General features: G+C 39.4%; 1 protein-coding gene across 2 annotated transcripts; it reads right to left on the reverse strand.

The window, feature by feature from the left end:
• Positions 1-15: 15 nt before the first annotated feature.
• RPP30 (ribonuclease P/MRP subunit p30) lies at positions 16-24,017 on the reverse strand. Of its 2 annotated transcripts, XM_037496248.2 has the most exons (11): positions 23,895-24,017; positions 22,541-22,596; positions 21,549-21,605; positions 21,073-21,147; positions 18,694-18,765; positions 12,642-12,731; positions 2,915-3,031; positions 2,486-2,515; positions 2,049-2,086; positions 1,578-1,657; positions 16-199 (listed from the first exon to the last, which is right to left on the reverse strand). In XM_037496248.2, exons 1-11 carry the CDS (start codon positions 23,974-23,976, stop codon positions 90-92), a joined length of 807 nt encoding a protein of 268 aa, XP_037352145.1. In that variant the 5' UTR covers positions 23,977-24,017; the 3' UTR covers positions 16-89. The 2 variants fall into 2 exon arrangements, with proteins under 2 accessions (XP_037352145.1, XP_037352146.1); XM_037496249.2 differs by lacking the exon at positions 2,486-2,515.
• Between the last annotated feature and the right edge of the window lie 2,017 nt (positions 24,018-26,034).

Genomic DNA, 26,034 nt, shown 5'->3' on the forward strand with positions numbered 1-26,034 from the left:
AACAGTAAATCATGTAAAGATTCCATTTCTGTTGAGGCTGATGGTCAGTAACAGGGAAGGAGAAAGTGCTGATGGTGGCTGGGTCCATTTCAGTCCTCACACTTGGCTTTCTTGCAAGCTGGAAGAGAATCATCCTCTCCTTCTGATGACCGAGGTTTCTTCACAGTAGAAATAATTCCAAAAGCAGTTTTTCTAGTTTCTGTAAAACAAGCAGGGAACCATAGTGTTTGAAGTTAAGACATGACTTCAAAAGAGGTGTCTCAACAAGGATCAACATTAACTTGCATGTTAACTTGCATCACCAGTGATGAGAAAACTCCAATGAATTGCTCGCTATTAGTAGTGATGCCATTTATTATCCATACCTTTTTATTCCCAACATACAAAAATAGTGATCCATATTAATATAATTTATTCCTGAGGATTGCCCCAAGGGTAAGACTGCAGGGTAGATTATCTCTAATGGTCTGCAATCTGTATGCTGATTCCTTGTATTCATTTAAAATGGACAAAAAATATAGACAGGACCATCTAAGTGGTTCTAAATCAACTGTTCTTTAATTTTAGGAAAACTTGATAAATGCCTAATCAACTTTGTCATTCCTAGAGTTAATGTGATGAAATCTTGTGTCTCAGTTACATAGTACAGTGATCTCAAACATGTTAATAACAAAAGCAAAATCATCTTAATTTATGGTTAGTCAATGCAGTGACCTGTTCTCCCAAGGAGAAATCACATTATTAAAATGTAAACAGGACACAATCAACCTTCAACAACCTAACTATTTCTATGTTCAGCAACTTAGTCTGTATGTAGCAAGCTATACTGAAGTTTAAAATTTTTCTGGCTGGTATCAAGTGAACTGATTCTTGAATACTACCCCACTAGTGCTAAAAATTAGAAAAAGAATGACAATAAAGTGGCAAATCCAAAATGTAATTTTTTCTTTTAAAAAAATCTTACTTTCATTCTCCAAAGTCTTAACAAATACTTTAATTTTTAACATTTGATGAAAGAGAAATTCAGTGGCTTCCAGTAGAATTAAGGTGAGGAAGTAATTATATATAAACGAAATGTAAGCCAAAAATGTCTAATCTTGAACATGTGAACAAACAGAGAAGAATCACAAGTTGCAATGAAGGTGAAGTCACAATCTGAGTTATTAGTTGGGTTTTAAAAATGTATTTTTGTATCTGTGTCCTTTGGCTTACCATATGTTTTTAAAATTTCAGTTCTCTAATACAGTAAGGAAAGCACCCCCCTCTGGAGAGGAGGGAGGAGAAAAGGAGATTAGAAGACTCAAAATGCAGGCGGACACTCACAGGCAGAGCTCAAAAGAATGCATTCAATACGTGTTTCTTTAATACAAACTATATTCATTCTACAAAAACAGAAAATAAAGCTTGAAGAGAATGAGAAGGCTTTGATGGGCATGGTCAACACTGGCTGAAGAAACATGACTCTAAAAGAACTCTGCAGTGGAGAATAATAAAAGCAGATATGGCTCAGTTGTTTGATAAAGATGATTGGCTTCTTCCATGACCATTTGGTGTTTTCATTGGAAGAACTTGCTCACCTCCATGGAGAATTGCTGCTCGGCAGTTGGTGGACACGGCGGCTTTGGCATCACCTTCAGACAGCCCGAAGAGCAACCCTCTGTGGGCTCATTAAAGATCTCAACCCAGAGGCAGCCAAGAACACAAGACTAACCATCAATAACACTCAAAATGCCAGCTTACCCGTTACAGCAAGAGAGGTTTTAATTCTATAACAATTGTTAGTCCAAGCGGAACATGTAGTTGAGAAGGGTTTATTTAACTCTAAGCTTTTATAAAACAGCATCTCCTGATCCCCTTTTTTTCTATCTCCTCCTTAATCCAGAAGACAGAATAATAAAGCCCTCTACAACCCGGAGCTTTTGAAGCTATGCAGTGTTGAACACAGTAAACAGTAAAGAAAAATATCTTTTTAAAAGTATAGGAACATATTAAATTCTAAATTTATTAATAGAAAATTTCAACTGAAAGTTTTCATCAGAAAAGGATACAAGTTTGCCACGTCATATGGGCCTCTAATTTCTAAAGGCTAAAATAAAACGAACAAAAAATAGACATGAGAGAAGTTATTCATAACATGTTCATGATTTCACTTGCAGTAAATTAATAGGATGCTTTAGGATCCAAAAATAAGGAAGTCAATTGCATAAAATTTAAGTTCTAATTTCAATAGGCTTAAGTTTTTGAAAATACTGTAAGATCCTTGAACAGCATTTTGTAACAGTATAAAGGAAAAGCTATTTATATAAAGAAAACTTGAAGCTGAAAAGGAATGGGATAAAATTTTATTTTCAAAGCAATAACAATGAGCAAATGCAGTTAAAAGTAAAATCATGCAGAAAACTTAACATTTTAATTTCTTCCCTAGAAACTTTTTAAAGCTTTATAACTTGAAAGTTGAAAACAAAGTACTTAATGCCAGACTTACCCTTTCTGCAGCGCTAGATATAATTACATTCTACAAAATAGAAAGTAATCAATATTAATCTTAGATAAATGTAAAAAAAACTGAAGAGCCTTATATAAATACCTATAATCACATTTTAACATTGAAGGCTCTATATAAAACCAACTTCTTTTAAAGATAAGGTTAGTTAAAAAAACTAGTTGAAAAGGTCATATAACCTTAATTCAACTCACTGATGACAACTGTTATTTAGACTATTCTTTTCACAGTAGGTAAACTGCAAATTCCTTTCTGAAAGATAAAGGCTTTCAACACATCCTTTGCTTCCTTACATGATTCATCTCTCTGTGCCCCAGAACTGTGGCTTTAAGAGTCAGTTTGACAATTCCAATGTAATAATAACAATAAACTGCAAGGTTTGAAAAACATCCTTAAATTATGGAACTATACCTTTCCTTTACAGATCTGCATTAAATTGAGGGCATTGGAAATCGTGTATCTTCTCATTGTGGAGTCTTTGATGGCAGGGCTATAGACAAGTTCAAAGCCTACGCCTCGTTCAATTGCCTTCACAGGAAATAAAGAAAATAAAGTGTCAAGGATAAACATACACTGTCCTGCTTTATTTTTACTGAAGTTCTCCCACACCCACCTCCTGCATGTAAGGTAGTCTTAAACAAAGACCGATTTTGCCTGAATAGCACCATCCACAGGAGAAGAAATCAGATCTGTGGCTCTATTTGATCAACAGAGTTTAGTTTTACATTAACAGGAATCCTGTAGTGGTTGAGGAGAGCAAAGTCCCAGGAGGAGGCAGAAGGCACAGAAGCCATGAACTATCCAAAAGAAAACAGAGATGTGTTCTCTACACTTAGGGCAAACTGCAAACACAGTACACCAAGCAATCTGACCTAAGAATAAAAAGACAGAGAAGTGAATAATTACAACATATCCAAGAAGAGGGCTGAGTACTGACTCTAAGTTGGGCACTATGCTAAGAGGTTCTGTGCATATTTCACTCTTACCATACCTTTACAAGGCATGGGCTGAGACTACTTTTTGCTCCCCAATAGCTGTTCTCTTCTTTTTCTGTAGCAATGGAGTCCCTAATTTTTAGCTGAGCTCATGGATGCCCTGCAAAAAAGATGGCAAAAACCTCAGCCCTTGAAGGTCTTGTCTGGACCAGCTTATCAGAAAAGCATGGCATTTTTTTTTTCACATGAGAAAAACAATCTTTCTTATTTAAGGCATTCTTTTAAAAAAAAAAATTTTATGCTTATAAGAGCTGGGGTGCAGGCGAGAGGCATGGGGGTTAAGAGAATTTACCAGACAGAGTGGGGAGCAGAACAGACAGATGTACTGAAATACAATGCTGAAGGGAAGCAGGTGAGACAGGAGAGGTCTGCTGTGCCATGTGGGTAGCTCCCTGGCCAGGGATTGAACTCATGCTGCAGTGGCTGTGGATAGCTTCACAGTGCTGTGTCTTAAACTCTTGCACAACCAGAGAGGCCCCTATTTAAGGCATTCTTAATAGGAGGCAGCCAGAGGTAAAAGCAGCCTGGATGGGTTGGAAATGGGAAGGAAACCCATCAGTACACTGAGTGTAGTGACTCAGTATCATCATCCATTCATGACAGCTATGTCTTAAGCCAACTATGTGTTGGAATGTAGATAAGAGTTAACATAGTTCTTCCCTTTTAAGAGCTTAGAGTTTAGGAGAGATAATCACATAATTACATAAAAAGACAAAACTTTAACAATGATAGTCACTCTCAAGGAGAATTCTAGGAGTGAGTGAGGAAGGAATAAAAAGCAGAGAGAGGAGCATTTTTGGAGGAAGGAGGGGTATGTCGAAAGGCTCTGGGTTGGAGGGAGCAGGCTGCACTCAGAGCAGGTAAAGGTTGGGAAGAGTGGATGAAGGGGGAGATATAAGTCATAACATGTTACTTTGGTGGATGGAGGCGAAAGAGGATGAGAAGAACCAACTGTGAAGGGTTTAGAGCTAATGATAGGATTAATCTTAACCTCAATGAGAAGCATTTGAAGGACTTTAGCAGCGGTGGAGATGATAATCAGACTCAAAATGGCAGTCATTTGGTTGCTTTTTTTTTTTTTTAAGATTTATTTATGCATATAAGAGCTGGGGTACAGGCCAGAGATGTGGGAAGTGAGAGGATTCACCAGAGACAGAGTGGGGAACAGAACAGGCAGACAGACCGAAATACACTGCAGTGGGGCGCAGCGGGTGAGAGAGGAGAGGTCTGTTTTACCATGTGGGTAGCACCCTGGCCGGGGATCGAACTCATGCTGCCTTTTAGCGTCACAGTGCTGTGCTTTAACCCCTTGTGCCACCAGGGAGGCCCCTACTTTGTTGCTTTTGAATCAGCGAAGGAAGGAAGGCAGGCACAGACCAGACATTTTGGTCCAAGTCTCTGCCTGGCAAAAGAGTTGCAAGTTGGGACTGGTCCAGCTATGACTGCTAGAGGTCTACTCCTGAGTGTTTACAGGAAATAGAAAACTTTCCTTCCAGAACTGGCCACCCACCTTGACTTAACTCAGGTATACCTGTCAGGCTTCCAATTCTGCACACAGATTTCCTCCCTGCCTCACTCTTCCTTTACCTTAACTTTTCCTCCTGCCTTGAGGCTCCCAGAATTTTAATTTTGGGTTTCTCTATTGTTCTGATATTAATTTAGCTGAATTAACATGCTATTTTCCACACTGCAACCTTCCCTTCTCCCCTTTTTCATATACTTTTCCCACCTCGAATGCTTTGGCTTGTGTTGATCATTTCTGGGGATGATGTCGGTTATGGTATTCTAAATGCCATAGGAAAGTATACCTCATTCTCCCCGCCTACCTGGTATATTTGAGAGCTGGTCTCAAGATACATCTAAGACACAACTGCCTTTTATACACTATTGTTTAATATATTTATGTTTTGAGTGAATATACAGCTTATATAGAAGATCTCATTTGTTCATGCACTTCACTATGGATTATCCACCATAAAAGGAACCAGGATGAATTGGTGATGGGAATTTTGTGGGGACTACACCTGAAAGGAGAAAGCACGCACTGTACAAAAAGGAAGGGTGATGTAAAATATATATAAAATTAAATTAAAAAAAAGAAATTCAAAGATAAACCAAAATAGCTCCTGCAGTCTAATTTTCAACTACCCCCCCAGCTATTTCAATTACCTAAACTACTAACTAGCCGAAGAGGCTGACATATTTCTCTTTCTTATCCTTCTAGTTGCTGAACCAAAACTCAAGGCAGCAGAATGGAAGAGAGAAGAAATGAAAGATGTGGATGATACACAGAACTGGGTGACCAGGTCCTAAAGTATGATTAGTTGAAATTATAATTTTAGTGCCCTTGATCAGATCAAAATAACAGCACCACCCCCCACCTTTTTTTTTTTTTTTTTGATGGGGTAAAGAGGGGAGGAAAAATGACATAATTATCACCTTCATTATTTTGTAAGAAAAAAGTTCTGGTTTAATCTTGGTATGTTAATCAAGTTCACTTTAAAACTGCTAAGGAAACTCTGAGACAGGGAAATTAAAGATAATGTGCTCCTGAAGGTTGTGAACACTTCTCTCATACACCTTATTTGAAATTTTTAGAAAGATAAAATACAGGCTCATTCATTACCTGAGCTCCTGCTTCTAAGACCATTTTAATGAAAATTGCCTTAAACTCATCAAATGATTGTTCAGAAAAAGCCTTTTCATAAAGAGTAACAGTGCCTGCCTGATTGGCTTTTGTTCGTATATCTGACCAAAAGTTCTGGAATAGGTGGATGATCAGATTTCTTTACTAATGAGAAATAAGTCTTAATGATGCTACAAACCAGGGGCAGGTGTGTGGTACTTGAATCAAGCGATATTGGTGGTGAAAATCAAAGAACTAAGCAAACCTTAAGACAAAGAAGAGAGAAAGAATAGGGAGTTGATTACTGGGAGAATATATGGATTCTCTGTTCATTTCATAAAAAATTAGTTCTTTATTGAATTCAAAAGTATGATACTCTTTTGGTGTATCATTCTTGAAGATAATTTGTTCACATGATTCAGAAATCAAAGTAACACAAAGTTTTACTTGTATCTCTGCTTCCATCTACCCTAGTCCTACCTCTCATAATCACTTTCATTAATTTTTTGTGTCCTTTTCCAGAGTTTCTTCATACAAATATAAGCAAATAAGAATATGTACTGTGTTTCCTCTTTCTTACCCAAAAGGTAACCTGCTCCAATCTTGTTCTGACCTGAAGGGTTTTCCATGTCCAACTTCCTCAATCTGTTCTAAAGCTGCATAATATTTCATTGCAGAGGTATGGCAGGTATTTAACCAAGACTGCTGACAGACTTTGGGTCATTTCAATATATATGGAGAATAAACACTAAAGTGGGATTGCTAGGGTTTAGGAGTAGAAATGTATTTCCAAAGGTATATTGAAGTGCTAACCCCCACTACCTCAAAATGTGATCTCATCTGGAACTGGAGTCATTGCAGATTTAAATAGTTAAAATGAGCTCCAACTGGAAAGGGTGGGCTCCCATCCAATATGACTGAATCTTTTAAGATGATGGCCATGTGAAGACAGAAAGACACAAAAAGAAAAGGCTTTGTCTAAAGGCAGAGACTGAAGTTATGTAACTGTAAGAAATGACCGCCAAAGATTGCTGGCAAACCACCAAAAGCTAGGAAGAGGTAAAGAAGGACTGTCCACAGGTTCCAGAAGGCGCCTAACTGCTCACACCTTGATTTTGGATTTCTAGCTTCCAAAACTGTGAGATAATAAATTTCTGTTGTTTTAAGGCACCCAGTTTACAGGACTTTGTTATGGCAGCTCCAGGAAATGAACACACTAGGTCCGAGAGTAAAGCATTTATCATTTTGATGGCTGTTGCCAAATTACCCACTCCTCCATAGGGACTGTTCCAATTTACACTGTTACAAGCAATGTATGAGAATGCCCGCTTTCCCACAGTCTTACAACACAGGGTATAATCACTTTTCTGGGTTTGGGCCGATCAGATAGGTGATTTTAATGTGATTTTCTCTTATTATGAAGAATTTAAGCAACATATGTTTCACATGTTTATGAATCATTTGTATTTCCTTTTCTGTGAAATGTCTTCTTCACATTTATTTGGATTGTTCACCTTTTTATTTTTAACTTCTCAACATCTTGGAGCTCTCTATATATTGAGGAGATTAGCCCTGTGTTTATGGCATTAGTCTTTTTACTTTGTGTAGGGTAAGTTAAAAGTATCAGGCTTTTCTGCCCTCCCGCCATCAGGACAGATGACGGAACCCTGTGGTCCCAAATGTATGCCTGATGGCGGGCACCTGGAATAGGGTGTGGGCATAGGTAGATGGGATTCACCTGGGCTAAGACTGGGGTTTTTAAGGGTGGTGTCACGGGGATGCCAGCAGAAGAGAAGCCGAGAAAAGAAGCAGAGAACGCTAGCCTCCCAGCCCCCCTGCCTGCTGTGTACCTGGTAAATCCCAATAAAAGCCTGCAAAAGCCACCAAGGGCTCCAGGACTCCTCCTTTACCCCGTCTGCTGGGATCATAGAAACCCTGCACCGTCCTCTACTACCGTTACAATTTGTTTCTGGGTTTTGTTTTGATTTTTGCCATATAGAAATTTTTGATCCTGGAAAATTTATTGACAAATGTACTGGTCAAAGTGTTGGATTAATAAAGTACCTAACACATTTAATTTCCAATATGTGATTAAAAAATAAAGAGCACTCACAGAGCACTCACACTAAAGCCTACATGGCATGATTCCTGAACAACCTCACTGCCTCAGACACTATTTCCTATACATCATTCCATGGGGATGAATTGGATCATGAATATAAAAATGGATAAATGTTAAAAGAAATGTTGAGGAGAAAACATCAGAGAACATAAAACATAATTACTGGAAATAACTCCATAAACTTGAAGTCATTGCTGAATAGCACTAACATTGAAAAAAAAAAATCAAAGGGAAGGTAAAGATAGGTGATGCTTAAAAAAAATTCTTTTCAAACACTGAATTCGTAGAGATCACGTCTTAAACTATGAAGTTATTCTTATGAACCTAAACTATGAAGTGCTTAGCAAAGATCTCTGCTCTAAAGTAACTTTAAATAGCATTTCCCAGTAGGGAATGACAGCAGATTTAGAATCAAAGCTTGTGAGCAGGTTGATAAAAGATGTAAAAGAAGCAAATAGCATTTTTAAAGGAGTTTATCTAAAGACACCAACTACGTATATATGTTGTTAATCAAGAGTACCTACCCATATATCTAAAAAGACAACTGGAGTCACTTGCAATGTGTTATTTTATCTTTTAATTCATCTCTATCTCATACTCTGACTCTATCTCATACTCACATTTTACCCAAAGGACAAAGAAATGATACAAATTTCGAGAAACACGACAAAAATGTAATTACAAAAAAACAAACCCCAACTTTTGAGAGAGAAGTGTTATCTTTGTTGTGCCATTATCTGAATCTCATTTCTGCAAAATTTCTATCTTGCACGTAATTAACATCTATTCTACCCTACCCTAAAGCTGCTGGGCCATAACCAGTATGCAAGAGCATAAGCTATAAAATGTTAAATAATCAGAAGTTATTTGATTATCTAAGAGTTGAATTCAATTTTTTAGAAACCCAAGTGTAGGGTAAGGAAAAAATGTCAGGCTTTTCTGCCCTCCCACCATCAGGATAGATGATGGATCCTTGTGGTCCTGAATGCATGCCTGATGGCAGGTACCTGGAGTAGGGTGTGGGCATAGGTAGATGGGATTCACCTGGGCTGACTGCTTTTAAGGGCAGTGTCATGGGGATGCCAGTAGAAGCTGAGAAGAAGCTGAAAGAGAAGCCCAGAGAGAAGCAAGAGAAGCAGAAGCCGGGAGAAGGCCGGAGAGCCCACAGAGTGAAGACCTGCTGGGGGCTGGGAGGCCTGCCAGCCTCCCGGGCCCCCAGCCTGCCATAAGCTTGGTTAACCCCAATAAAAGACCTGCAAAGCCACTGAGGACTCTGACTCCTCCGTTACCCAGTCTGCTAGATCAGGAAACTTGCTCAGTGGCCATTCCTGCCCTTTACACCAAGTTTCACATGATAATGTTATGATTCCTGTCAAATTACTTACAAAACTCCAGAAGAGATTATAGGAGATTGGAGAGGGAATTATGTAGCTGAAATTACCGTGCCTTAAGATGTGTTGAAGACAACAAAAGGGACAAGGGCTGTAAGTCTTACAAGTGGAGCATGCTGGTGTGCTCTACAGCCAGGCCTTCTTCAATCCCAGCCTCAGCTAATTACTCTCACGTGGCATGTCGCCACTTAAATACAAGATTAATGAATTACCTTTTTAAATGCTCCTTCTTTCACCACCAAAAACCAGCCACAAACACTATCCAAATTAAGATCTTGTTTTCTCAAGTGCCCGATGAAGTGCCCCCTCACAAAAACAGCCCCTCAACTTTTCATGGCCCAAAACAAGTTTATCCTCTTGGCCAAAGAAGCACAAGGACTGAGACTCAAGATCCAATTGTTACCCACACCCAGCACATGAGCTGTGCTTTCATGGTGACTGTTTCCATCCGTCAGTGTAAATATTCTGCTCCATAGATCCGAACAGATACAAACGATACTTCACATCCAAAGGACTATTATTTAACCCAATAAACAAAATGTTATGTTATACCGTGGGCTGTAGTTCAAGTATTGTATGCTATATTCTAGTGTACGTGTCTAGTTTTCTCTTTTAAATGAAAAACAGGTGAATAAATGAATAGGGACTTTTCTGCTTTCTGACCAACTCACACTGCAACCTACTTCTACGCTAGATGAAGACTAAAAATAATCTCGCACAGCCCTCCCCTCCACTCCATCATCTAGTTTTTATTAAACAACATATGTAAAATGTTCACACCAGATTTTAAAAAAAGCAGACACTGTGTTAAATACTGCATATCCCTCTGGCTTCTCAAATTTTTACTTTTCAGAATTCTTAAATTGAAAAATGTGGGAATGAAGCCAAAAATATCCATCAAACAACAGCAGCTTTCCTGAACTTACAGATGGAACTGGTGGCCCGGATGTCCTGGTGCTACTGTCTCAAGGCCACACCCTGCTCCTCAGGCCGCCCCGGTGCCCCACTTAAACCAATCACAAGCACCAGTGACTAGCCATAAGCAGAGTTTGTCCAGGTTTCCCAAGCTGGCCCTGATGTCAACTTGATTGACAAATTTTAGGGAGGACCCTTTACAGGTAAGCTACTGGGAGATAAAAAGGACTGGGGCATAGCTGGTGCTCACTAGAAGCTTACTACCTGGGCTGACCAGCAGGGTGTGTTCATAAGAAACCAACTGAAAGCACTCACAAGAGCCACGGGGAAGCCTGCCATTATCATGGGACATCATGAATTACATGCTGTGCACTGCTATCCTTGGCCAAGGACACAGTAACATACATGGGTTTACTCGAGCAAAGCCATCTAGAAAATGCCTTCTGAGTTCATTAAGGTGAAGAGAGAGGAAAAAAGTTGTAGGTCTAAAAGCAATATACAAGGCATTGCAATGCCTAATTCCAGGGAGGGCCATTTATATAAAAACTGGGTTGGCAGTTTGAGGCTGGTAAAAAGTCTGGCAAACTTCTAGAGAGAGAGACAGCTACCTATGGAGAGGAAAAATATGTGAAGCCAATAGGACTGTCATAACCTTCAGTGCTGTTTTAGTCTGCACCTTTTATCAGAGATGGCTGGAGCACATCAGAGTCTCAGGTGACAGGGAATCAATCAGAACTGTCCCACTCCTGTGACTGGAGGGCTAAAAGGTTTCGGATGCCAGCTTTCATTTCACGGTACTTGATAAATAAGCTGTTAAACTGACATCTCCAGCTCTAAAATGTGATGACTTGGAGATTAAGGATTTGCTTGTTAATTGTTAAGTATTGGCAAGAATGTGGGAGTTTCAATGATTTGAGCTTAACCAATATTGTGATAAGCTCATTAGTACTTTCAATATTTTTTCAGAAAAGAGCCCTGTTCCCTTTAAATATGTGACTTTTAAATCTTGGGCACTTTTCAAATACAGTTTTAGTAGCCTATTTTGGGGGATCGGATGTAAGTCAATTTAAATTTTTCCACACTGGATTCAATTTTTCCACACTATAGAGATCAATTTTCTTCCCTTATAGTCACCCTTTACTCTTGGCATCAAGCCCATTTCTGCACAGCAGAGACAGGTAAACAAAGATGGAAGAAGTTGTGATTCTACAGAGAGAAAAAATAAGGAGTTATGGATCTTGAAAGAATACATATATTTAAAATTTTTCAATTCTGACAAGATTGGGTATGTAATCTGTACTGTGTTAAATCCTTTTTCTCCTTCAACACTAATTTTTCATAACAAACTGTGGAAGCCACTATTCTAAACTAGCACTCTAACCCTTCCTAGGATCTGGCTGCGAAGGCAAATAGGCTGATCCTGTAGTTACTGATATGAAATAGTAACACCTGGATGACGGAATAAGACTTTGAAGAAGGTGAGACAGATGGAAGACGAAGGGTAGAGGCATCAAGAGAAATCATGTAGAAGAATAATGAGAACAGTTCTGCAGCAGAGGGAGGAATAAACAGTTCCCTGAATGCATGGCCACACTCTAGGGTTATTATGAAAGTAACCCTGGGCTTTCCTGTGGGCCAGCTTGTCAATGAGGTCTTTAACTTTACATGGCCCTCAGCCCACGTGCATTTCATTCCTGTTCCCTCCTGCCCACTAGCTTACTGGTTCCTGGGGAAAGAAGGTTCCTTATTTGGTTCCTTCTTTCTTGACTTGTGTCCCCTTAATGTTCAAAGTTCAGGCTACAAGTTTCTATCGTTATTTACTATCTTTTTCAGAAATAACCTTCATAAGTTTTGGTTTCTAAGGCCTTTCAAGAACATGTTGATAATTTACTGGATATGTTTTAAGTTTCATTTCTTCCTTTAGTCAGCCTATAAAAATAAAACTCTCTTTTCTAAACTGCCTCTTTAATACCTACCCTGTTTTTCTAAGAAAACCTACCCTGTTTTTCTAAGATATTTCTTCGGCCCCTTTTCCAGTCTTTGCCAAGTTTCTACAGATTAAGTATAAAATAGAAAGTGCAATACTTACCACATTAATAGGGGGTCTTTTGAAGTAAAATGGTAGTTTCTCTGTTACAGTTATGCACACTAAATCCACATCTAAGTGTGTACAAGCAACCTGCCAAGAAGAAAAACAGATGTAAAGCCAAAAGGAAAATTGGTGCTCCTTAACAATAGGAGATGCTAGGGTCAAACCTTCTATAAAGAAATAAAAATAGATACGTTTTTTCTGTAGGCATATGGTGGTTCTGTGTTGAAGACCATCTGACCCTTTACAAAGTCAGTGGTCGGTCATTCCTTCAAGTTTCATCTAAATGATTTCACTACAATCTAGTGGAAGCAGAGGAATAGAGACCATCTCAACAGACAGGGCTTAGAGACTCTAACTCATGCCTGCTAAATAAGGATGGGTTGCTAAGCAAGGCTCAGTTTCTGGAAAGTTATTTCAGATTGTTCCAGAAACAGGAAACGGACTGTTCTGAAATCCAAGAAAAAAATAAGTCAAAAGGAATGTAGGCACAGTCCATTTATTCCACAAATTATTTGTTTTTGTGCCAAGAATTGTCCCAGGCCTATGGCTCTTATCAGTCTACTAAATCGCTGTAGAAATGTTAACAAGGCGCTACCAGTGGAATTTTGCTCAAACACTAATAGAAACAAATGGTCTACGTAGATGGGCAAAGCAGAGCTGCTACAAATCAAATGATACCAAACGCATTTTTTCCAACTTTTAATTCCCCCATCTTTTGTTCTAATTTTTGCTATTATTTGTTGAGCAATACTCTAAATTTACTTTCAAGAGAGGTTTGAGTATGTCTTATTGAATATTACATAAAGGGCCTCCCTACTGGCACAAGAGGTTTAGTCTCAGCACTATCAAGCTATTGCCAGCAACTGCAACGTGAGTTCAATCCCCAGCCAGGGAGCTGACCCACATGGTACAGCAGACACCTCTCCTGTCTCACCCACTGCTCCCCTCAGCAGTGTATTTCAGTCAGTCTGCCTGTTCTGCTCCACACTCTGTCTGTGGTGAGTCCTCTTACCCCCAAGCCCCGCACCTCTGGCCTGCACCCCAGTACTTGTATGCATAAATAAAATCTTTTTAAAAATATTACATAAAGATAAGATAAATGGAGAAGGAAATGCGGAAAAATGAAAAATCTGGGAAGGAAAATAAAACCAAGCTGGGAAAAGTTACTACCCTAAGTCTACAGCTAAAAGACACTTCTAGAAGATACTTATCTGACTCTGATTTTGCCAATATTTGATTTATAGTCATAAAAAAAATAGCTGTTTTATACTGCATTAAAAGTAAGCCTTACTAACAATGCTGGTGTATACAGGCTTGATGAACAAATTCAAACCACCAGAGTAAATTGCCTCAGGGGCACAGACCAAGGGAAATTACTTACATGTAAGGAGGAGCAGTAAGGAGGGAATAAGAAAGCTAAGAGGGTAAGCTCAAGTTTTAGTAGTGAAGGGAATTTCACATCTTCACCTTTTTCTTCTGAAACCCTACTTCAGCCACTCCTAGCTCCACCCAGGGCTTTATAAAGTAAGTAGTGATCAGAGGCTCCCTGGCTTTGAGTCACTCATACTCATAGTAACCCAGTAAGCCAGGGAAGTAATTTTCTGTTTTGGCAGAAACATTTGGTTCATGAAGTATCTATCGCATCCCAAATGCCCTGGATGTCCAACTCATAAAAGAGTTATTGATACTCTGATAAAAATGAATGAAGAACAAGTAGGAATAGTAGATCAAACAAGCTCAGCTTGTGTTTGCCTTTTTAAAAATGATCACAATGGCACAGATCAAAGAGTTCAGTTATATACCACTGACATAATAATGAATAAATAAGCATTTGTGGGGTCTTTAAATCAGAAGCCAGTCTTACAAAGCACTTTAGCAATAGGTATCAAAATTCCAAAGGCACACACCAGCATTTTCAGCTACCAGAATGTATCCTATAGGCTATAGATGAGTTCTATATAGCTATCTATCTACAGATGTGTTCTATATAGCTATATACCCTACAAGTGTTCATGGATGTCAGGGGAAAGACAGTCACAAAAGACAGGACACAATTAAACATTTCTCAATTTTACTTAAAGGAATTATGGTTCCTTTATACAATGGAAAACACCAACTACTTAATTATGGAACCATCACAAGATATATTATTAGGTGAAAGCAACGCAGGGTTAGGTAAGAAGGAAGAAGGGAGGACCTCCCTGGTGACGCAGGCGGTTGAGCACAGCGCTATGAAGCTGCAGCATGGGTTCGATTCCTGGCTGGCCGTGGAGAGACCCACATGGAATGGCAGACCTCTCCTGTCTCGCCCGCTGCTCCCCTCAGCAGTGTATTTCAGTCAGTCTGCCTGTTCTGCTCCCCACTCTTGTCTCTGGTGAATCCTCTCACCCTCCCACACCTCTGACCTGTACCCCAGCTATTGTATAAATAAAAAAATACATCTTTTAAAAAATAAATAAAATAAAATAAAAGGAAGGAAGGAGGGGGGGGATATGAAGGATCAGGTACATGATATGTCTGAAAAGAACTGTTAGGAGTGGCAGCCTCTGAAGAGAAGGGAGAGGGAGGTTTAGGTGGGAGGAAGGTGTGCTTTTCAATGCCTACTCCTTTGTACTGTTTGAATTTATTATCATGAACATAAGTTGATTTTCATTAAGAAAAGCTGATTCATTTTTTAAAAGCCTGTTACATATTTTTCCCCAGAACAAAGCTAAATTAGGTTACTTTTTTACTTATGCATGACGCCCTTTCCCCCTCTCCTATACAACAGGGGCTAATTAAAAAATATCCCTTAGGTTGATTTAAGTACATGCATTATAATAAATTTTCAGTTACAAAGGACAGCTCTATATGGTTCTCCTTTGCACCTCAAACTTAAAATGTCTCAAACTGATTTCTTTTGTTATTTAATGTTCAATTATTCCAAATGCTTGGTTGATACATTTAGATAACTACAAAATAAGAGCTAATGATCACATTATAATGAAATGCTTTCTAAATCTTTTAAAAAGATTAAATTATGTTCCAATAAAGCTAGTAATCAAGAATCTTATTATAAACAGTTTTGGTAAGTTGTGTATGAATTCATATCAGTTGTGCTTAACCTTTTTTTTGACCAAGGACTCCTATGAGGATTTAAGGAAAGCTTATTTTCACCAAAATGCATATACATACTCATATATTTATCTTTGGCTTTATGGAACAGGGGGAACAGGAAGGCAGGGATCACAGTCTCCCCCAAGCCATCTTCATGGATATCAGGTTAATACATTTTGGTATTTTATAAAAAACATGCAATGGAGAACCAGGCTTACCCATGAGGGAAAAAGCAGTTCAGAAACAGTGCCTCTTATTTATATGTAAATTAAATCCCCCCTGAAGAATTTATTAAAAATAGAGACTACTGCGTCCCACTTTCAGAGATACATTCAGTAAGTGGGGTCTAATTGTCTGCATTTTAACAAATATCATTGGCAGTTCTGAAGCTGGTAGAACTTGATCACACCTTGAGAAACAATGCCTTGAAAGATATCCCTTTCCTCGTGCCTCAGGTACTGGTAGCATCCTCTACAGCAGTGCTCTTCAAAGACATGGATTTTGGAAGTAGAAAGAAAATAGAACTTCTATGTCCATTAGTTTTTAATTTGCTCTCAAATTTATTTTGTTTTGTGTATGTATATTATTTTATAGCATATATTAGTCATAATGGGACATGCAAATAATCTATAAGTAGCATACATATATTGGGAATGCAAAGGTGATTTTATTTTTTGGTAGGGTGTGAAATTTAATCAGTTTGGAGACCACTAGGTAACCTGAATTCCCCTCATCCTCTTCAGTCACATTAAGTCCTAAATAGAAAAAGCTGACTCAGCAGCTCCTGAAGCTACTATGCCACTCACTCTGCCACATTCCACCACTGCCTCTTACCCAAGAAGTCAATGAACTACCTTCACAAACTTTCATTTTTGCCTTCTCCCCTGGAGTAGCTATGGAGAGGGTTTATCTATGAGACACCTTACAGATACTCTCAGTGGAAAACAGTATGCTATTGCCCATGGAAACTATGCTATTTAAGGTGGTGAGATTTCATACTTCTAATTGTTAACATCTGTGTATGTACATACTTTGATGATTCATCTCAGAGAGCGAATCTAACAGCTTTAGAATATCATATCTACATGGATATCAGTTAAAATTCCATAATCAACTTGCATGTCAAATAAATAAAATCACTTATAAAATAGGTTTGTTAAACAACAAACTGCTTGCACTTGACCTGATTCCAAACCATGATTTACTAGCAAAAGTTTTATTTAAAATGATTTTTTATGCAAGACAGAGCGTACTAATTTCAATGAAGTCTTGGTAAGATTTGGACAGATAAAAGGAAGACATTCCAATTTTAAAAACTGTGTTTTCACATAACTCATTGAATAGATCCACAGTGTCAATTCCAAATAAATACTTTGAGTTATTTATAGCTTTCTTCTATCTTTCAGACTATTTCTTACTATTCTGCCCACCACCAGCAAGAATGTGTTCGTGCTTTAGAATTCAAACTTTTCAATTGTCTGAGAAAAACCAGTTAGAAGAGAAATAAGTTAAACATCACTATTTGAAATTAAGTGTATTCTAAAATCCAGAAGTTCCTAGCTCTATATACTACTTGAAACTTACTCATCTGTTCTTCTGAAATAAAATTATTGAGATTACTATAGTTGAGCATTTTACAATGGGTGTCACCAAAATAAAGGCACTCATGGATGATTTGTATTGTTTCTCTGCATTAATATAAACAGTTAAGAACTAACAGCATGCCTAGAAAACTAACTTTACCACACATCCACCTCCTTAGACAACAGCCCCATCTACTGGATAAATTTAGTGAAAAATTCCCTACAATTTTAAAAGATTCTGCTTAAAAATAAACTAGCCTGTAAAATTAAAACATCAATGACCAGGATTTTTTTTCCTATAATATCCTTTTGGTGGAGATACACTTAGTAGATGGATACTTTTTCCATAAAGACAATATTCAGAACTTTCTAAAGTGTTTATACCTCACTTTACACAGTAAAACATTTTCCTGAAAAACTGTATTACAGTTGTTTTTTTTTCCTTTTTCATAATCATTAAAAATGCCCAGTGGTGGGGCCTCGCTGGTGGCATAGGGGTTAAAGTCTCAGCACCATCAAGCTATTGGCAGCCACTGCAGCATGAGTTTGATCCCTGGCCAGGGAGATAACCCACATGGTGCAGCAGACCTCTCCTGTCTCGCCTGCTGCTCCTCTCAGCAGTGTATTTCAGTAGATCTGCCTGTTCTGCTCTCACTCTGTCTCTAGTAAATCCTCTCATCCCCTGTATAAAGAAAATGATAATAATAATAATAAAAATGCCCAGTGGCTTCTGTCTCAAGTTGACAAAATAAGTGTATATGTCAAATGGATTTCCCTCCTGAAAAGGCAGGGAAATGGCAATTTTTTAAAGCACAAAATGAAATTTATATTTACAAAGGCTCTTGGAACAAAAAGGGGGGTAATATTAGCAGAAGGTTGATTTTAAAGAATTTCTGGAAGACCAAAGGCTCCATGATCAGGCAGACATATAGACCACACCTCAGAGCATGCAAAGAAGTTGTAACATGGATGGGAGTGTGTGCACCACAGGAGAACCCCGTACTTTCCTTCCTTCCCCAGCAGCAGTGAATAGTAGGAAGGGCACAAACTGATGTGGCTTTAGAGTCAGAAAGAGATGAACAATATTTACATAAGACAAGTTACAAATGAATGAATGAAGCAGAGGTCAAGAAACAGAAGAAAACCTGATGGACTCTTACAAGTTGAGTCAATTAACTGTCTAGCAGGATGAATAAAACAAAACGAAAAATATACTCCAACTACATACACACTGGTGGAATTTCAGAACTCACAGTATTAATGAAATATTTTTAAAGTTTCCAGATGGGGCAAAACAGGTCACCACAAAAGCATAAATCAGACTTCTGTGAAGTAGTAAAAACGATTTTCTTCTATTTCCTGTTACTTACATGAAAAAGTTTCTCTGTCTTTGGGAAAACTGCAACAATATCGTACAGCCGAACTCTTGAAGACGTTGCTCTCTATGAATATAAAGAGAAGGTTATCTTATAGTAGCAAAAAACACATAGGTGAAGTTCGGCCCACTAGCCTGGCCACACTTATATTTGAAGCACCTTACATTTCTAATATGCCAATGACATTTCTACTTTGCTTTTGCGTTGGCAGAAGAGACTTTCTAAGCACTTGAGAATGTGAATACCAACACCCATGCCACAAATCATCTCCCTCCCTCCAGGGCTATGCTTAATGTGTACCAAACATTGTGTCTGTAACACACAAATCAAATCAGAGAGCCCTTGCTCTTATAAGCAGGTGAAGGACCTTGCCAGATATTTACTAAGCACCTGCTGTGTGAGGGGCATTGAGGATACAAAGTCATTTATGGCATATGTCTGCCTCAATGGAACTCCCTATCTCTTTTTGTTCTTTTTGTTAGATAAGAAATACACATGAGAAAGCATGACATGACAAGGTTGACATTAAGAATATTGTTAAATACAAATTAGATGTGCAAGAAAATACCTGAAAGTACTAAGACAGGAGAAAAATTTATCAGTTAAAGTTATTACTTACAAAAAGAAAATCTGAAACATATACTGTATGTGTGTGCATTTGAAAAGAGTGGAAAAAATATATATGTTCTAAATGTAACAACTCTGAGTAACAGGGTAATATGTGATATTTCATCTTCGCCTGTTGGAACCTTTTAAATTTTTGCTTCTTATTTTACAAAAAGGAAAAGGTATCACAAGTTAAAGTTGTGCTTAAGAGAAGAAAAATGTGCTGTATTTAAGTAGGTGAGAGGGCCTGCTGAGTAGACCTGTGCTGATTGAGCGTGGGCTCCCAGTCTTAGAAAAAGCCAGGACCCAGGATTTTCTCTCTCTGCTTGCCCTCTCCCACTTGAGAAGGGCTGCCAGGATGTTCATAACAACAGTAAAGGAAGGTATTTATGACCTATTAAAAGTCAGCTTCTTGTCTACGTGGGCAGAGAACCAGAACACAGCTGTAAAAGGAGTCTGGCCTTTCCTCTGTTACCCCTGTTCTATGATAGGAGTCCATTCCAGCTAAAGGTAAGAGTTCACCTTCTCAGAGTCCTCTCTGTCTTCCCAACTAAATCTGTTCTCTCAACAGGCAAACACAAACCTCTCCTATCTAACAAGAGCTAGACAACAGGTTCTCTTTCATAATTTCCCTATGCCTTCTTTGTCCCTATGGAGTCAAATTTCTCAAGCAAAGTGAGGACATACCATCTGCATTTCCTTACATCCCTATTATTTCCACACTGGTTATGCAAAGAAAAACAGTGAGTCCCCTGCCAAAATATTCTACAGCAATGTTCTAGCTCTTCTCCTTGGCTACTCAGACACACTGATGCCAGTGCTGACCCTGACCTGTCTTTCCCTGTCCTTCCTCACTGTTCTCCTTGTCATTCTACTTCTCAGCACTTGTCAGTCTCCATTTCCGGCTCACGCTCCTCAACTCCAGCAATAAATGCTGAAGTTCCTTGGGAATCTGTCGTAGACCTTTTCTCTCCACATCAAACTGACCAGGGAGTCTCCTCCATCCCTATGATGTTAACTACCCTTCAGAGGGTGACCACTTCCAAATCAGCATCTTTAATTGGGATCACTCTTCTGAGGGCCACATGTTTATTTCCTACTGCTCACAATAAACTCGCTACACCCCAAAATCATGTACCATTTCAGGAAAAGGCACCACCTACCTGGTTGCTCAGGCCACATCAGAAGTCAAGAGTCCTATGCTCAATCAATCAATAAATCCCACCAATCCTCCCCCAGGAATAGCTCTCAAATTCCCTACTTAGCCTCCTCTGATTCATTCTCTATAATGCAAACCTAATTTTACTCCCTTCGCTAAAACTCTCATGGGTTTCTAACTGCTCACCCAGGCCTGGTCCCCTAACCGCATTGCAGATTGGCCAGTTCACCTGGTACTTCCTACTGGTGTTATTTCATCCCAGAGCACATGGTATTTTCTTTGGCTTCAGATCTTTGTATAATTCATCCTGTCTATGAGAGTACTCTTCTCGGCTCCGCACCTATTAACACTTACTGTCACCCACCTTCTTTCTGGTTTGTGTAAGTTCAATGAGTAATAAAAGGTTGGCAAAGGAGCATGATACAAGTTCCAAGAGTAGAAGAGATATCTGTAAACTATGTGAACTCTGAGGACTAGGAGAGCAAGCAGGTGTCAAGTAAGGTGGGGGAAGAGGTCATGTAAGAATGGAGCATGGTGGAAAACAACACTATTCAACATCAATGACTAGAATCTGAAAGGTCAAAAAGAGAGAAAAATAATCAACTTACTAAAACATTGCAGTGAGATGGATCCGAAACAATAATCGTCAGTCTAGTCAAAATTTTTATAGGTCTTGATTTCCCCTACAATGAAAAACATGCTATCAAAAAAACAAGATACAAATGACTGATTTTCATCTTTGCCAGTGGAAAGTATTCATTAAAACAGTACCAGCAATAAGGATGGGAAAGATCAGTAAAACCTAATCTTGATTCTCAATGTATTTATTAGACAGCTAGAGAAGATGTATGTATATTAAACTATAGAATGAGGTAATTTAGAGGCTGTAGGACTTCCAAGTAAGAAGATCATCAAAGAAGTACTGAATCTATAGGAAGTGAATATTTCAAAGAAGAGCGGAGTCTTGATGGAATGAAAAGACTGGTAGATAGAGGAAGAGGCAGTGCAGGTTAGAGAAACACACAAATAATTGGGCATATTTGAATGAGTCAACAGGTTATTTTGCTTCTCAAACAACACGTACCTGTACAATTGGCAAAGTTGTAAAGAGCTCAGAAATAGCTACTGGTTTCTCAATTTCCTACAATACACAATTAAAAAAAAAAATCACCCTAAATTGTACATTAATGAGATGAAGCATAATTGAAAACCTACAATGATTTTTTTTTTAAGCTATTTTAAAAAGGGCCTCCCTGGTGGCGCAGCAGATTGAGTGCAGCACTGTGAAGCTGTCCACAGCCTCTGCAGTGCAGGTTCGATCCCCGGCCAGCCAGGGAGCAACCCACGTGGCGAAGTAGACCTCTCCTATCTCGCCCACTGCTCCCCTCAGCAGTGCTTTTGGTCAGTCTGTCTGTTCTGCTCCCCACTCTGTCTGTAGTAAATTCTCTCGCCCTCCTGCGTCACTGGCCTGTACCCCAGCTCTTGTATAAGTGAATAAATCTTTTAAAGAAAAAAGATATTTTAAAAAGACAGTTTTAAAAAAAGAAATCTAATTTCTGGTATTTGGAAACACTAAATAACTTTTTTTTAAAAAAAGAAAAAAAAGCTAAGGAGCACAGAAATAGCTGAGAACATTAGTGACCAAGGGGGATGAAAAACAGTTTTTAGAGTGAATCATCTGTAAGGTTTAGTTCTTGACCTAAACAGAAAAAATTATATTTACAAACAAGTTTAAAATGGAAATAAATTAGTGTGTCCATGACAATAAAATTATAAGAACTCAATATTTTTATTACAGTTTTATCAACAACAAACTTGTTAAGTTATTGAAAATGATGTAACACCAAATTAATTTTAAGACTCCTAATACGATCCCATAGTACTTCAAAAAAAACCTTTCACTGCATAGATACATAACAGCTCAACTGTTAACATACAGAATAAGAACAATACAGAGTACATTTAAGAACTAAGTAGTACAGTTAAGAACTAAGTCATCTGTAACTTTCATATTAGCAACATAAACACAAATATTATAAATCCTGGTCATTATTAACTTCAGAAATTATATTTTACCTGTTTCTTTTCCTTAAATTCAACAACATGATTGATGGCAACAACTGAATAGCCAACTGAAAAGAAAAATTGAACATTCTTGTAAACATTTAGAGATACTTGGAAGAGAGGTGAGTGAGAGACACATGGGGAAGCTAACAATGCCAGCTCTTCCCTTGATTTGTACTTTGATTTTTGCTCCTTTCCTCCCAGACCTGCCTGGCCCTTATGCCCCCTCCTTGGTTCCCTGCCAGAATGTGCTTTAGACCTGTGGCACATATTCAGGTCCCAGAAGCCTCGCTTTGGGCCAACCCTGTTTGGCTGGACACTTACCCACAAGAGGATGGGAAACTTTTGTCAGTTCATTGGGAAACTCTATCTTTTTTTCTCTTCTCTCTAGGCATACTAATCCTATTAAGTTCTTTGGCATGAAAAGTATGCTTTGTCTTTAAGCAGCAGATGGCAGAACCCCTCCAGAGTGAGGAAGTCTGGGGTCCCAGGATACCCCTTAGTCTGCACACTAACAATGTCACAAAAGGGACAAAAAAAATGGTATAAGCAATCTACTTTGATTAAAAAGGACTCCTTTTTATCTAGCACCATTTCTGAAAAGTATCAATACTGGCTCTAGAGAACTAAGAACCGAGGAATGGATCTCCCTGCAAAAACCTCTTTATTTTTAAATCTTTCTATCCCCAGACTTTACAGCCTAAGGAAGAAGACAACAGTCATGATTAGGTGCATTAATTAAAATGGGATCTTATCGCTCAGGGCTTTCTCTTCCCTTGTATTCAAATACGAATAACATTCTAGCATTTGAGCCATGCTTCTCCCTTTCCACCCGTCCATATGCCTATATGCCTGTCTATATATCTTTCTACCTGTCTATAACTAAATGCTACTATCTAAATATTATTATTCCAACACTAGCATCCCATATGACTCCCCCTCTCCCCAGACTTCCTGAATCCCCCCAGACCTCCTAGTTTGTGCATCAGCGTCCCGCACTTGCATAAGAGGACGGAAGAAGGTGATGCTAAAAGCACTGGTATAGGAGTGTACATTTGCAAGCCTTGGCTTCTGCCATTTATCAACTATGGGGTCCTAAGCAAATTTCCACCCTCTAAGGGCCTCCGATTCCTCAAGGTGCAGGAAAGAAGAGCTGGAGAGGGTAACAGCTCCCCTGTGTCGGAGCGTTTCCTGAGCCCGAGAAGAGAGCAACAGTACCTCGGGCGTCAGTTTCCCGGGACATCCCAGAGATGCCGAGTCCTGAACCAAGCCCCTTCATGCCCAGTCCCTCCCGAGCGTGGCCTGGAGATCGGGGGAACAAAGAGGCTGGACAACCACCGCGACTCCCAAAACCGGGGTAACTCACGATGAGCAGCGTTCTCCACTAGCCCCCGAAGCGCCTTCAGGTCGGGACCCGCTCTCAAGTCCAAATCCGCAAACACCGCCATGCTGAAGTCACATGACCTGTCCGCTCTCGTCTGCGCAGCCGCCCGGCTAGGCATTCTGGGAATTGTAGTTTATTTGCACTGTCCCGCCCTCCTTCCTGTTGATGCACAGGGATTTGCAATTATCAGTCGGCTGAAATTAGGAGGCTTGCTTCGACCCTTTGTCTGCTTCTGAGTAAAAGTGTTCAGTTGTGTGGGAGGGATTCAAATCTTCCACGATTCCTCCAACAAAATAATGTAGAGGGCCTCCCCGGTGGCGCAGCGGGTTGAGCACCATGCTGTGAAGCGGTACGCAGCTTCTGCAGCGCGGGTTCGATTCCCGGCTGGCCAGGGAGAGACCCACATGAAGCGGCAGACCTCTTCTGTCCTGCCTGCTGCTCCCCTCAGCAGTGTCTTCGGTCCGTCTGCCTGTTCTGCTCCCCTCTCTGTCTCTGGTGAATTCTCTTACCCTCCCGCACCTCTGACCTGTACCCCAGTTCTTGTATAAATAAATAAATCTTAAAAATAAAAAATTCTAAAACAAAACAAAACAAAAGCAATGTAGAAAGCGGGGTAGATGAGAAGCACTTGTACAGTATTTTATTGTACAGCACGAACTAGACCTTTTACTAAGAACTGGAAGGGAGAGACCTAAACAACTTGTTTTTGTTGTCTTCCCCTAAAGTCCTTTCCGTTGTTTAAAATGAACTTCTTGGGAAGACGACGGGAAACGGAAGATCCTGAAAAAGGACTGCCAGGGAAAAAGGTCTTTTTGCCCAATCAGAATTGGCAGTGTGGAAGCCTGCGGTCCTCGGGGAATGACTTCTTCTACCACAAGGTGGCAGGGCTGTCCCGAGGATGAGCAGTCAGTGCCACCACTGGTTCGGCCCAAGAGGGCTCTGTTAGAAGAGGGACAAAATTAAAATGTTTTACGCCTTTCATCTGAGAAATGTACAAGGTGGTGTATGTCCCACACGTTGGAGGTTTCCACATTTTGGAGCTTCTTATAAATCAACTCTTGGTGATTGATTAAATCAATTATTTGACACATAAAATTGTTCGTTTTATGCTTCTCGAACTGTGACAAAGAGCCAGTCCACCTCCCCCTCCCTCAATTCTTCCAAGTCCAGTACTGGTTGTCTGTAGTTAGTCATAAATCTAATTAATTCGACTACATCTATACTCGGCTGAATAAGGATTCACTGATTAGTGGCTTGGCTATCCAGACAGGGGCAAAGTTCTGTAAACATATTTAAACCTTTTCCATTTCTGTACTCACTTATCATAAGCAGTACTCTGGTCTACCAACCACACTGCAATTAGCACTTCTTAAAATGATTTTTTTTTTAAGATTTATTTATTTTAGGACCTCCCTGGTGGCGCAAGGGGTTAAGACACAACCTATGAAGCTATCCTGCAGCCTCTGCAGCTTGAGTTCCATCCCCAGGCGGCCAGGGAGATTCCCACATGGTGCAGCTGACCTCTCCTGACCTGCCCCGCTGCTCCCCTCAGCAGTGTATTTCAGTCAGTCTGCCTGTTCTGTTCCCTGCTCTGTCTCTGGTGAATCCTCTCACCCACCACACCTCTGGCCTGTACCCCAGCTCTTGTATGCATAAATAAAATAAATCTTTAAAAAAATAAATAAAGTTAGCATGAGAGAGCCTACTTGGTTGTGAAAATAAAGAACATTCCTCCCTCTTTAAGATGCAAAATATGACTGTGACGAATAATACAATTTGAGAAGCCATTATGTATGAAATCAAAGGAAGAAGTATAATTGGTCTATGAAACAGATGCTTGATGATAAACTTAATGAGGGGAAAGAGAAGGACTAAAATTTCAACAAGGTTGGTATTATAATGCAAGTAAAAGTAAAGTAAATATTGTATTAAGTGGAGCGCCCCAGAGAACTTGGGGGGGGGCTGGGGAGGGGGAGAGAGAGAGAGAGAATGCAACTGGCTTTTGTGATTATGGAGACCAGCAAGTCCCACTATCTGCAGCTTCAGAAGTTATTACCCCAGAAGAGCTGATGCTATAGTTCCAGCCATGGTTTTAATCTTATCAACAAGGTGTTCCACTGAT

Source organism: Talpa occidentalis, unplaced genomic scaffold, assembly GCF_014898055.3.
Source record: "Talpa occidentalis isolate TD23 unplaced genomic scaffold, MPIMG_talOcc4v2.1 talOcc4.8, whole genome shotgun sequence".
NCBI lineage: Eukaryota > Metazoa > Chordata > Mammalia > Eulipotyphla > Talpidae > Talpa > Talpa occidentalis.